At 37.6% G+C, this 14653-nt stretch overlaps 1 protein-coding gene and 1 long non-coding RNA gene across 2 annotated transcripts; one reads left to right on the top strand and one right to left on the bottom strand.

Moving 5' to 3' along the window:
• Nucleotides 1-9495: 9495 nt before the first annotated feature.
• LOC139850361 (uncharacterized) lies at nucleotides 9496-11095 on the bottom strand. The gene is made up of 3 exons (XR_011760007.1): nucleotides 11002-11095; nucleotides 10628-10779; nucleotides 9496-9821 (listed from the first exon to the last, which is right to left on the bottom strand). It is a non-coding gene; the product is annotated as an uncharacterized lncRNA (long non-coding RNA).
• A 2345-nt stretch (nucleotides 11096-13440) lies between these two features.
• Nucleotides 13441-13998, top strand: LOC139850090 (uncharacterized). The gene has a single exon (XM_071839683.1). It carries the CDS (start codon nucleotides 13441-13443, stop codon nucleotides 13996-13998), a length of 558 nt encoding a protein of 185 aa, XP_071695784.1.
• The last annotated feature ends 655 nt before the right edge of the window (nucleotides 13999-14653 follow it).

Here is a 14653-nt window from a genome sequence, read left to right as displayed (position 1 = left end):
GCTCACCACCTTCATCATCTTTATCTATCACAATAAAATCACCACTCTACCATCACTATCAAACACCTCTACTGTATACTTACTATTTTTTTCTCGAACAGCCCAAACACTCATTGATCATTGCTACTTTGAAATACTACTATTCGAAAAGTCATTAAACCGTTTATGTTGCTGTCTCGGTTGAGAACACCACTACAAAATCGTCACCATATTCCTCATCACAGAAGGTCGGACACAAGTTAAGTGGAACCAAATCGTCATGGATTGGATCAAATTTAAGTCACAAGATAAGCATGATTTCCAGATCATTCAGCTCAATACCTCTTGGAAATGAAGATGTTGGGATCGACTTGGGTACCACAACCACCTTCACGCCACCATTAAACCGCCTCGATCACCACCAAAAAGCGACTGGTTATGCAACTGCTATCCATCTAAACAACCACCACCCTCGTTTTCCTTTATGCAGACCACCACATCCATCAATCAACTCTCTACTACTCTCTGTCACTATCATTCAGTTCTTGTTGCAGCCGCCACCCATCAAGCTCGAACACACCCAACTTCGAATATCACCACAACCTGTAAACACATCATCTATTTTGATCGATACTCATCCAAGATCATCACCATGAACCATAACCAAACCGTTTCTTACTATTCTATTCTATGTCGTGATTCGTAACCAACCCAAAACCCATCATCAAACTAATGAATTACCGTTACTACACGTTTGTTACTATCTACGCTGCTCAATTGTATTTCTTTTCGGGCCGAGAAACAACCTTAAACCGTCACCACCTTCAGCCGTTGTTGCTACTGCCATTTAGTTATGTATTTTTTTTTCTCGCTGTAATAATAATATAGAAAGGAGGTTGGCCGTGATACATGTTGGCAAGGTTGAAGATGAGATATTTTTTTTTTAAAAAATTCGATGATGATAAAGGGAATGGGGGTATGATAAAGTCGATGATGATGGTCCCATACCAAGAATGTATCGTGCATTTTCTTTTACAACGGATCCACTTGATATATTTTAAGGGTATAAATCTTTCTTTCTTTATTATTATTATTATTATTATTATTATTATTATTATTATTATTATTATTATTATTATTATTATTATTATTATTATTATTATTATTATTATTATTATTATTATTATTATTATTATCATCATCATTAATATTAGCATTATCATTAACAATATTAAAAGAATTATTATAAGAGTTATAATCACAATTTTTAAGTGATAAACAGCTTTTGACATGTTAAATAAATAAAAGCGCGATTTAAAACAAGAAAGTATCGAGTGGTTCATTAGTTTAGTGTTTGCTTGTGAAACAAGAGGTCATGGGTTCGAAAATGAACTGTGATTTTTTTTTTTTTAAGGAAAAGAAAGAGAAGAAATAGGGAAAACAGAATATTATGGATTAAATAAAATTAAGTATGATTATCCAAAAAAAATAATAATAAATAAATAAATAAAAAACGGACGAATGATTAAGGATATTATCGGGTTAGCGGGACGTCGCGGGTTCAAACCCGGACTTGGGCATCTTTTTAGAACTACTTCTTTGAGGTAGTTTACTTATTACTCATTATTATTATTATTACTCTTATTATTTTTATCATTATTATTATCATTAATATTATTATTATTACAGTATTATTATTGGTACAAACAAAATGACTATTATTATTATTATCAAAATTATTATTAAGATTATTATTATTAATGTACTAAATAAATATTATATATAAGAAAATTATATTTATTACATATAACAGAACTATATTATACTTTTATAATAAATATTAATAAATGTAATTAATTTGGTTATTCATGAAACACATAATTAAATTAATAATTAAATCACTAATGATATATAAGTTTGTTCGAGTACCATTTTATGTGTTAATATATTATATACATGATATAGGTTCGTGAATCCGAGGCCAACCCTGCATTGTTCGATATCGTCGTATGAATATTTTTACTAAAAAATATTGTAGAGTGAGTTTCATTTACCCCCCTTTTAAATGCTTTTGCAATATATATTTTTGGGACTGAGAATACATGCGCTGCTTTTATAACTGTTTTATGAAATAGACACAAGTACTTAAAACTACATTCTATGGTTGGATTATTAAACCGAATATGCCCTTTTTTAGTCTGGTAATCTAAGAATTAGGGAACAGACACCCTAATTGACGCGAACTCTAAAGATAGATCTATCGGGCCCAACAAGCCCCATCCAAAGTACCGGATGCTTTAGTACTTCGAAATTTATATCATGTCCGAAGGAGGATCCCGGAATGATGGGGATATTCTTATATGTATATTGTGAATGTCGGTTACCAGATGTTCAATCCATACGAATGATATTTTGTCTCTATGCATGGGACGTATGTTTATGAGAAATGGAAATATGAAATCTTGTGGTCTATTAAAATTATGAAATGATTATTTATGATAAACTAATGAACTCACCAACCTTTTGGTTGACACTTGAAAGCATGTTTATTCTCAGGTATGAAAGAAACATTCCGCTGTGCATTTACTCATTTTAGAAACATTACTTGGAGTCATTCATGGCATATTTCAAAAGACGTTGCATTCGAGTCATCGATTTCATCAAGATTATTATTAAGTCAATTATAGTTGGATATATTCTGAAATGGTATGCATTCCATCAATTTTCATTGTAAAGAAAGATTGTCTTTTAAAATTGAATGCAATGTTTGTAAAATGTATCATATAGAGGTCAAATACCTCGCGATGTAATCAACTGTTGTGAATCGTTTATAATCGATATGGACTTCGTCCGGATGGATTAGGACGGGTCTTGACAACACATTTGTGGCACACTATACAAAACTCATGTGAAGATCTGCACAGACAGTATTAATGTTGCAGAAAAGGAGGCTTCACAAAATTTATAGCACCAGAGACTCGGTCACATGAGTGAGAAAGGGTTGTCTACCCTAATAAAGAAGGAGCTTATCAATGTAGACAAGGACGCTGCACTAGATCCTTGCAATCATTGTCTGTTTGGTAAGCATCATAGAGTCTCGTTTAATTCCTCTTCAACGAGAAAATCAGAGTTACTCAGTCTGGTACACTCTGATGTTTACGGTCCCTTAGAGGTTGAATCAATTGGCGGCAACCGATACTTTCTGACGCTTATCGATGATACTTCTCGAAAGGTGTGGGTATATTTCTTGCGGACGAAGGACCAGGTGTTGGATTACTTCAAACAGTTTCATGTCATGGTAGAACGTGAGACAGGAAAGAAGTTAAAGTGTCTTCGATCCGACAATGGAGGTGAATAATCTTCCAGGCAGTTCGATGCGTATTGCAGATCATACGGCATCCGACATGAGAAGATGGTCCCACGTACCCCTCAACACAATGGTATAGCAGAAATAATGAACCGAACAGTCATGGAACGTGTTCGGAGCATGCTCAGTATGGCTAAGCTGCCAAAGCCATTCTGGAGAGAAGCAGTCAGAGCCGCATGTTACTTGATAAACCGATCTCCATCAGTACCACTGAATTTTGAAGTTCCGGAGAAACTTTGGTCTGGAAAGGATCCATCATACTCTCACTTAAGAGTATTTGGATGTTTGGCGTACGCACATGTATCCATGGAGCTCAGGCAGAAGCTGGATGTAAAATCTACTCCATGCATATTCATAGGCTATGGAGATGAAGAATTTGGATACAGATTATGGGATCCAAAGGAGAAAAAAGGTGATCAGAAGTAGGGACGTGGTGTTCCATGAAAGCCAGACAATAGAAAATATTGAAAAGCCCACAATATCTCAGAAGACAAATGTTGCTGCTCAGGTGCCAGAAGCAACAATAGATTCATTCATGAGAAATGAATATTCAGTGCAAGAAGAAATGCCAGAAGTAGAAGATTATGGAGAAAATGACGGTGCTGAGCAGGGGGAGCCACAACCCCATCTGCCAGACGTTCCAACACCATCACAAGGTCAAGATGATGGTGGATCTCCTTAGAATATTCTAGAAGTTTGTAGATCTGAACGAGGTCGGATTCCATCGAGTAGATATCCAGAATCCGAGTACTTTCTACTTACTGAAGATGGAGAACCGGAGAGTTTTCATGAAGCAGTAACTCATAAGGATAAAGAAAAATGGTTGCTCGCAATGCAGGATGAGATGGATTCTCTGCAGAAAAATCAAACTTATGAGATTGTAGAACTTCCACGCAGGAAGAAGGCACTGAAAAATAAATGGGTGTTCAAGCTGAAAAAGGATGGTAGTGGAAAAGTGGTGAAATACAAAGCACGGCTTGTAGTCAAAGGATTCCAACAGAAGAAAGGGATTGATTTTGATGAGATATTTTCACCAGTAGTCAAGATGACTTCAATTAGAGTCATACTTGGATTGGTCGCAAGTATGAACTTGGAGCTTGAACAGATGGATGTAAAGACAGCTTTTCTTCATGGAGATTTACCTGAAGAAATTTACATGGAGCAGCCGGAAGGTTTTGAGGTTTCAGGAGATAACCTCGTATGCAAGCTGAAGAAAAGTTTATATGGTTTGAAACAGGCACCTAGGCAGTGGTACAAGAAGTTTGACTCGTGCATGGTGAGTCAAGGGTACAAGAAAACTGCAGCAGATGAGTGTATCTACATTCAAAAGTTTTCTGAAGGAGATTTCGTTGCTCTTCTACTATATGTAGACGATATTTTGATCGTAGGGAAAGACGCAACAAAGATCAACCAGCTGAAGAAGGAACTCTCTAAGTCTTTTGACATGAAAGACTTAGGACAGGCTCAACAGATTTTGGGAATGCAGATAACTCGAGATAGGAAGAATAAAAGGTTATGGCTATCTCAGGAGAAGTATATTGAACGAGTGCTTTCACGTTTCAATATGAACAATGCCAAACCTGTTAGTATTCCATTAGCTAACCATTTCAAGTTAAGCAAGAGTTCTTGTCCCTCATCCAAGGAAGAGATCGGGGAGATGTCTTCAGTACCATATTCTTCAGCAGTTGGAAGTTTGATGTATGCAATGGTGTGTACAAGGCCCGATATTGCTCACGCAGTGGGAACAGTGAGTCGTTTTCTCTCGAACCCCGGGAAAGAGCATTGGAATGCGGTAAAATGGATTCTCAGATATCTTAAGGGTACAACGAATCTATGTCTTTGTTACGGGGGAGCTGATCCAATCTTGGAAGGCTATACAGATGCGGATATGACCGGAGATCCTGATAGTAGGAAATCTACTTCAGGATTCATTTACACTTTTGCAGGGGGAGCCGTTTCATGGCAGTCAAGACTACAGAAGTGTGTTGCATTATCCACAACTGAAGCAGAGTATATTGCTGTCGCAGAAGCTGGAAAAGAAATGTTGTGGTTAAAGCGTTATCTCCAAGAATTTGGAATCAAGCAAAAGGAGTACAGGGTACATTGTGACAGTCAGAGTGCTCTAGAATTGAGCAAGAACTCCATGTACCATTCCCGTACAAAACATATTGATATTCGCTATCATTGGATACGCGAGGTAATTGATCGACAACTGTTGAGACTAGTGAAGATCCATACAAAGGAGAATCCTGCGGATATGTTAACAAAGGTGGTGACTCGAGAGAAGTTGGAGTTATGCAGAGACATAACTGGAATGTTTGTGGATTCGGCTGGAGGGGGAGAATTGAAGATTTCCAGCCTACAATCTAGAAGCCCACCTTCTAGATATTCAAAGTAGGCAACCTTGACAACTCATATGGAAGTAGCAAAGTTGATAACGATGACGGCTGCCAACATTCTCTGTTCACACCATTCCACCGCCATAGAATATTTACTATAAATAGAGGTGCAAACCTCAGTTGTAAATCATCCCAAATCACTCAAAGAAGTGTAATCACAACCTAGATAGTGTGTGTGAGTTTTGAGAATTTTTTTTTTTTAGAGTTTTGTAAATACTCGTGTAATCTATTCTTGTGAGTAATAGAGTTATTTTCTCTCAAATTTGTATCTCCCAACGTCTATGCGATCCTCTCTTCCTAACAGATTGGAGAATAGATGAGTCCATCGAATTGTAATCTTTTAGTATTGACCGAAACGGGTCAATTTAGCCCGAGTTGGGGTGACCAATATGGCAATATTTATTTGTTTTGTTAAAAATTTAACACATAACACGTCAAATATGATTAAGATAATTATACTGTGTACTCCCTATTATTTAAGGATCTAATTTCTGAAATAAAATGATTTTCGTATGTATTGATGCATTAACAATAAAGATGACAACTTTTGACCCATATAACTTTTGAGTAAACAAGCTAAAATTTCAATATCAGTTTATTAAAAAAATAATATTTCAATTTGTACAAAAAATAGGATACCTACAACTGTTAAAAAAAGTAATGATCAAATATGCTACGAGTACATTTTTGCTGCACATCTCAATTTGTGCCTATTCTTAAAACAAATAACTGAATGTCATCCACGCTCAATCCATAGCTTTGCAAAAAAATAGGCATCCACATCAGATCATATTCATGGATCCCCTGTTCTTCAGCAACAAGAAATATCATCAAGTTGCATTAGTACCTGATTTGGCTCCAGTGAGTTTGCCACGAACATGTTCTCAAGTTCCGACACAAGCGGCGTGTGAGCACAATCAATTATCTCTATTTCTTCAAGGAAGTTAAACTTAAAGCCCGAGTATTCTTTGAAGCCATAACGTTTAATAGAAACAAATGAAAGATTCAAGATTCTTGTGCATATAACCCAATCGATTAATTTTTGTAAGATACACTTAGCATATGTAATAGTGTGATACGTAAGATACAATTAGCATATTAGCATATGTAATAGTGTATTTTACAAAAATAATCGACTGTGTCAGATGCACGAGAACGTGGATTCTCCACTTGTTTCTATTAAACGTTATAACTTTAAAAGATACTCGGGCGTCAAGTTTTACTTTCTTGAGGAAGTAAAGGTTATTGATTCTGCTTACGCGCCGCTTAAGTTGGCACTTATGAAGCTGTTCGTGGAAAACTCACCTGAGCTAAAAAAGGTACTAGTGCAACTTGGTGATATATCTTGTTGCTGAGAAACAGAAGATACGTGAATATTATCTGGTGTAGCTGCCTATTTTTTGCAAAGCTAAAGATTGAGCGTGGATGACAATCACTTATTTTATTTAAAAAAAAAAGACAAATTGAGATGTGCAACAAAGATGAGGCATATTTGATCATTACTTTTTCTTTTGTTGCCATATATATATATATATATATATATATATGTTAGTTTATATATTACTAGTATATATGTTATTAGTAAAAATAAGTATTATTTTGCATAATATAATGTTTATACAATTTTGATAGAGAAAGAGGTGGCGGACGAAGGAAGGCAAAAACCACAAAAAACTTGGGCTTCAAAAGAGCTTTTATGGTTGGCTCAATGTTATTGTGAACAATGCTTGTACGGCGTTTTTACCAATTTTCAATAATATCAAGGATAATTGGCGTAGTGGTGCGAATGACGAAGATATTTACAACAGCGCATTGCAATCATATTTTGATACATACTCGAAACCTTTTACTTTGAAGGAAGCCTTTTTTTTCTTGAAACAACATCCAAAGTGGATCTGCCAAAAGAGCTGGTTGTTAACCATCCGGAAGACTATCATGTTGATGTTTCGGGTGAAAATCAAGGAGACCCGATAAGCCTCTCGCAAGACTTTGAAGCGGAGTTGTTTGGGAACGTACAGATGTCGCGTCCAATGGGACGAGATAAGGCAAAGAAAGCACAAAAGACTACAGGTTCTTCGGACGCGGGAGCGTCTTCTCGTGGGAATAGTTCGAATTCTTCAAGGATCGACGAGTTTATGGACAGAATGGAAGTGGTGGCAACAAAAAAGACGGAATCGCTTGAAAATTTCAATGAGTATGTTCGTATGGCAACCGCGCTAACACATGTTGATGTGTTGGGGAGATCGTCGGCCACAATGGAAGACCCGGAAGACGTGGTAGCCCTTCAAAATTTAATACAGTATGTTCGTAGCCAGATGAAGAATTGCAACTTCCCTCCCCAATGAGTAGAAACAAGTTCAAGATGTGTGCGTCTTTATTTTAGGAATTTAATAAATGTAATTTTTTTCGTGATTGTTTAATATAAGTCTTTCTTGCTTTTCAAAAAAAATAAATGTAATTTTTTTAGGATTTTTAATAATGTATTTTTTTTGTAGTAATGGTATTAATTTAAATGCGTTTTTTTAATTTATTAAATGTGTAATTTTTTTTACATTTTAAATTACATAAGTAAAAATAAACCAAATAGAAAAAACAGAAAAAGATAAATAAAATGTCACATCAGCATTCCACTCAAAGTAACACCAAAAAAGAAACACCACCACTACTCCACTAAAAAAGTAACACGTCATACTCATTCAAAAAGTGGAAAAAGTCAAGTGACACCACAAGAAACGTCTTCAAGCAATACAAGTGGCCTAATGAATTCAAAAATAGCAATAGGTGTAGACACTTCTCCTTTGTGCATAACCGTACGAAGAATTTACAAGTCAAAAAAAAAAAAAAAAAAAAAAAAAAAAGAACGAGAAATACATTTTGACTGATTAGAAAATGCTTTAAGATGTTGTTACAAGCTTAAAGATTTATCGAACTTTGATTTGCACTGCATATCAGTAATACACAAAATGTAAAAAAGGTAAGTGTACCAACTATCGATACCCGGTTGAATTTTGGGTCAACCAACCCATAAGAGCATCCGGTGTGGGCAAGGTCACCTCGGCGTCGGCTGGACCTCCGACGGTCGGACCACACCGGTTCGGCGTCGGTCCGGCGTCGAGGTATCCGAAGTCTTCCACTCGACGCTGTGTTTGTTGGGGCCCATGGTTCAAAATTTAGACCGTTGCATTTTTTTTCCCTCCGTTGCTCTTTTTTTTTTTCTTTTTTTTCTTCCTTTTCCTCCATTTAACTGTATTTTTTGTTTTGTTTTTGCAGGTGATTTTTATTGAAGATGGTAGTTGAAAAAGAGAGAAGAATGGAGGCTGGAGTCCATAGATACTCCGTATTATTTAGGTTTAATAGATGGGCCGATTGTTTTTAAATTTTGGGCTAATTTACTATATATTTATTTGTTTGTTAGATGGGCTATAATTTGTTAAATTTATTTTATTAATTTATCGTTGTTATATAAAATATATTAAATAATATTAAGTCCTATATTCACTACATTTGAATTTTATTCTCTCGAATAAAAACTTATATTTAACTAGCCTTTAAGAGCCCGTGCGTTGCACGGGAGGCCCTATTTTCATGGCCTACTTTAAACTTTTACATATAAATAGTGTATGAATATGAAAATATATAAGGTGTGTAAGAAGTACCAACATAAGCTATAATTGTTGCAACTACAACTTCTTAGGAATCACTTGTTTGGATTAAGACAAATACATCAAATGAATTATTGCTGATGTCTCTTGAAAAATTCATTAAACAACTGATACATATTTCACAAATAACATTATATAATATGCATCATCACCGATGAATTAAAATTATATAAATCCCCACCAAATCCAATTACTGAAGTTAATTCATATCCTAATAAAGAAAGTAGGTATTACATCTAGTTACCTGAGTGATAATCCAAATAGGATTAGAAGCTTATCTTCAGCTTGATATTTAGAATCATTATTCATGTTCGGTAGAGAACTTGTCATAACATCATGTAAACCATATAATAAATAAGTGATGAACACATGATGAAACCCGCTCAGTCAAGCCTTTTAACTGCACATGTTCTACTGTTTAAAATAATGTATGCTATTAGGAGGTTAATACATCAAAAGAAAGATAATTCAATGCATTCAACTAATTAATCAATAGAGGAACAAAATAAAATTCTAATACCTACCATAGGAAGTTAGTAAAAAGTAAAAAGATATAACTGAATACAATAACATTAGAGGTTTATCAAAAATCTACCAATCCAAATTAATAAAAATAAAAAAAAATAGTTGAAATCAGATATACCTAAACACAAATGGTTGAAAGCAGTCAATTATCTTCAATACCTAAACCCTAAAATACATATCAATTATTTATCAAAAAAATAAAGTTAAACTTCAAAATCGGTAACCCGAATTTATTGATTATCTAAATGATTCATCGACTTATATTAGCTCCAGTAAAACGTATTTATAAACCCTAATATCCTTGATACAAAACATTGTGGTAATTCAACTGGAACGATGTAAGCTTCTAATTGATGAATGAACACAGTGATGAATAATGTATTATTAACAATAGCATTTATGTCATTTAGGATATTGTCGTAGAGCTAAAGTTTTTTTTTTATTAATGCGGATTCAACCCCTGACTGATAAGTTGTTTCGAACAGTAAGATTAGTACTTTTTTAGCCTTAGCGTGAATGAAGGGTGGTATCAAACGAAAGCAACCTAAAGATTTGTGGCCCAGGTTTCAAAGAATTCTAACTATTTACTTCAAAATCTATTTAGAATCAGCTGAAACAATCACCAAACATTTTAAGATCTCATTCCCTAAATACATAAAGTGATAAATCTAAAAATACAGAAAAGCATAATATACCTAATTCGTTGGCATCATGTAAAAACCAAGAATGTGTGTTCATCACCATCAGATGTTCGAATAAACTTTACAAATGAAATCTCATGCTAAGGTAGAAGCAACAGTTTTGCCTAATTTTGGTCGAAGGTCAAACGTGTCAAAAGTCACCCAAACTGTATTGAAAAAGTTTTCAATAAATCATATTTTTTGAGCCAATTAAATTATCTGTTGAATATTAGGCATATTTAGATCATGAAGGGAAAAGAAACAAAAAAGCTAGTGACCCATATCACTAATTACCCATTGTAATCCAACTTTGTTACGCCCCGCTCATTTTGACATTATGCTAAAGATTGTCATAATTCAAAGATGTACTCTTGGGAAAGAAAACTTGCCAGGAAACCGATTACAGTCTCTCATTATAATCTCCCTCTCATAATACAGTTGTAGCAACAATGTAGAACCAAAACATAACCGCTAGTGCTAACCTGTAACAAATTACAGGCAACATAAACCCTAAATTACAGGTTGATAAAACACAAAATCAAATAGTTTGTCACTGCTCAAAGAAACTTTTTTCATCAGTTATGTCCATTTGATATATAATCTGATAAAAAAAAAAGCAGTGATGCTAGGTTACAAAAAACTATATAGCGTATAAATAAACTTGATACAGGTTGTGAATGAAGAGATACATATAGTAGGAAGAAATATAATGTAGATAAACACAATACATATCATTTTCTCTAACAAAATTACATAAAGGTGACGTGTCCTGTACTTACCACGATCTCTGTACAAGGGCCGACAGCTAGCGAAAAAGGTAATAGTACTGTTCCCCGGTCGCCTCCACGAAACAACCAGGCAGTACAGACAAGAAAGCAACATGGAACACGTGGCTCCAATAAACAAACGGCATTGTAGCTATAATAACAGACTCGAATCACAAGGCAAGGGGTTGGTCTTTTTTGGGAAGTTACACACATACTATTTTTAGTATCTACGTACGGACCAATCGCGCTATCTACACAGCGCCTCCCTTACCCGCGCTACCGGACTTATAGCATCACATTAGATATTCTAGATACACAGGTAACGTTCCTTGAACACGAACCCTATTCTCAACGCGAGCCATCGATGACCGGACTATCCGCCGATAGTGGGTCGACGTTTAACCACCCCTGTTGAGATCCTCATCTCTCAAGGGGTTATTCACGGTACTCCGGACCGGAGAGTTAAACTCAATTGACCCTTAAATCCCCTTTCAATGATGTCAAGCATGGACCGAACCCGGCCCGATTATTCTATGCTTGATCATTTTGCGCCATCCGTGGGACTCACAAGTTAAAAGGTTTTGATTTGATCTTTTCTCTATATATCCACTACTCATTTATATTTTCTATACAGGCACCTGTCGCGAAAAAAATAAGTGCATTTAATGGCCAACTGCCGACGACAGCTAGGAACAAAGCGCAAAGCTGGCGCTGACGGAAGCTCGAGGATGACGGTAATATCGTTCCCCGCCATTCAGACATTCAACACTTCCTGCGCGCCCATTGTAGTGCAGGGATATCTGCCTGAGTCAGGTCATGGCGTTAAGCGCCTTCACATGGACAATGGCAGTAGCGTTGACATCATGTACGAGCATTGCTTCCGACAGTTACCCACAACGGTGAGGCGAACCATCAAGCCTCCGACTACGGCCCTATCCGGATTTTCAGGAGAATCAGTATGGCCTATTGGAATCTTAGATTTGAAGCTGGAGCTGAGAGACAGCAAGGATAAATTAAAAAAGCGCACTGAGAGCATAGAAATCTGTGTGGTGCGCTCGTATTCTAGATACAATGCTATACTAGGAAGGACCTCCATTCAGAAATTCGGCGCTATACCATCCACAATCCACGGGATGGTTCGATTCCTGACAGATTAAGGAGTTGCCACCCTTGAGTCAACACCGCTGGACGCCTTGTGCGCATCTGTTACTGACAAGGGGAGCGCTACTCCCGAAGAAAAGGGCACAAATGAATGGTGGATTATAGTTAATCTCGAGTATCCGGAACAGAAGGTAAAGGTAGGGGGAGCCTCACACAGGAGACTAAAGAAAAGCTAACGAATATCTTCATCTCCAATTCTGACGTGTTCTGTTGGCGCGATGCTGATATGACTAGAGTACCGTGAGAGATAGCGCAGCATTACCTCCGCGCCAACATGAACTTGACCCCTATCAAACAAAAGAAGCGGCCAATGGCACCCGAAAGAAGTGAAAGGTTGCGCGGAGAAGTGGATAAGCTGGTTAAAGCCAACATATTGCGCAAGGTGAACTACTAGACATGGGTAGCACCCTGTGCTGGTGGCCAAGTCTGATGGAACGTGGCAGCTCTGTATCAATTTTAAAGATATTAATAAAGCTTGCCCCAAAGACAACTATCCTTTGCCAGAGATAGACTGGAAAGTGGAGTCGCTCGCTGGTTTTAGGTTCAAGTGCTTCCTAGATGCCTACAAAGGATATCACCAAATACAAATGGCGGAAGAAGATGAAGAGAAGACCGCGTTCCACACAGACCAAAGGATATACTGTTACACCAAGATGCCCTTCGGACTGAAGAACGCAGGCGCTACCTATCAGCAAACCATCGATACAACATTCGCTAAGCAAATTGGGCGCAACCTTGAGGCGTATGTTGACGAAAAGGCATTCCAGGAGATGAAAGCGCTCCTCAAAGACCTCCCCACATTAACAGCGCCAATTGCTGGCGAAACCTTGATACTTTTACCGCGCAGTGTGTAAGGAAGCCGTTAGTTCCGTCTTAGTCGCCGAACGGGGGGGCGCTCAAATGCCAATACACTTCGTCAGAAAAGCGCTATCAGGAAGCGAGCTGAATTATCTCCCCATAGAAAAACTCGTATACACGCTCGTCGTTATTGCTCGACGTTTGCGTAGGTACTTCCAAGCACATCCGATTACGGTACTCACTGATCAACCTATTCGACAGCTGCTCTATAAACCCGAGATATCGGGTAGGCTAACCAAATGGGCAATAGAGCTAGGCGAGCATGAAATCGCGTACTGCGCTAGAAGCGCTATCAAGGGGCAGGTGATGGCTGATTATTTGGCCGAAACGGCGGCTAACATGCTTGCAATATGCGACCCTGAGCAACTTCCCGTGCCTCCACTCGAACTATGGGAGCTCTATACAGACGGCGCAGCAAGCTCTAAAGGCGTTGGCAAAGGACTAATCCTCACTGGTCCGCATCAGGAAGAGCATACATACGCGTTACGGTTCAACTTTAAAGTGACAAAAAATGAGGCAGAGTATGAAGCGCTATTAGTAGGGATGCGTATAGCCCGAGAGTTAGGAGTAAAGAAGTTGCAAGCTTATGTGGATTCATAGCTAGTCGCCAATCAGATAAACGGCACATTTGACGCCAATGACAAATCTATGCAATCATACCTGGCTCTGGTTCACTCTCTAGCCGATACATTCTTTGACTTCAGGATCAGCCAAATCCCTAGGAGCTAGAACAAGCAGGCGGATGTGCTCAGTAAGCTGGCGGCCCTCACTTTCAACCATCTGGAAAAGAAAATATTAGTGGAGCAAGTCTTCAAGAAATCCACAGAGCCAGAAAAAACGATTGCGTCCGTTGAAGAAGAAGAAGCGAGTTGGATGACAGACATCATAGAATTCCTGCGGATTGGGTCTTTGCCTGAAGGGGAGAAGGAAGCGATGAAGATCAGGGTAAAAGCGCAGAATTATGAATTGCGAGGAGAAGTTCTATATCGAAAGTCTTATTTAGGTGCCTCCCTACGCTGCGTAGGACCTAAAGAAGCAGCTATGATTATTGACGAGATTCATAAGGGATCTTGCGGGTTGCATTCTGGGTGGAGGCCAGTCACCGAGAGGATTAAAAGATTAGGGTATTATTGGCCCAGAATGTACGCTGGCACAGCTGAAAGGATAAGAGTTTGCCAAGAGTGCCAGTTACACGCGCTAGTTAGCAGAGCGCCACAACACCCTATGATACCTATCACGTCACCGTGGCCATTCT

Source organism: Rutidosis leptorrhynchoides, chromosome 5 (assembly GCF_046630445.1).
Source record: "Rutidosis leptorrhynchoides isolate AG116_Rl617_1_P2 chromosome 5, CSIRO_AGI_Rlap_v1, whole genome shotgun sequence".
NCBI classification, from domain to species: domain Eukaryota; kingdom Viridiplantae; phylum Streptophyta; class Magnoliopsida; order Asterales; family Asteraceae; genus Rutidosis; species Rutidosis leptorrhynchoides.
This window is presented reverse-complemented; position numbering and strand designations above follow the sequence as displayed.

Excerpts from the sequence above, each read along its gene's own strand:
- LOC139850090 (XM_071839683.1), top strand. The coding sequence starts at position 13,441 with ATGCCAATACACTTCGTCAGAAAAGCGCTATCAGGAAGCGAGCTGAAT.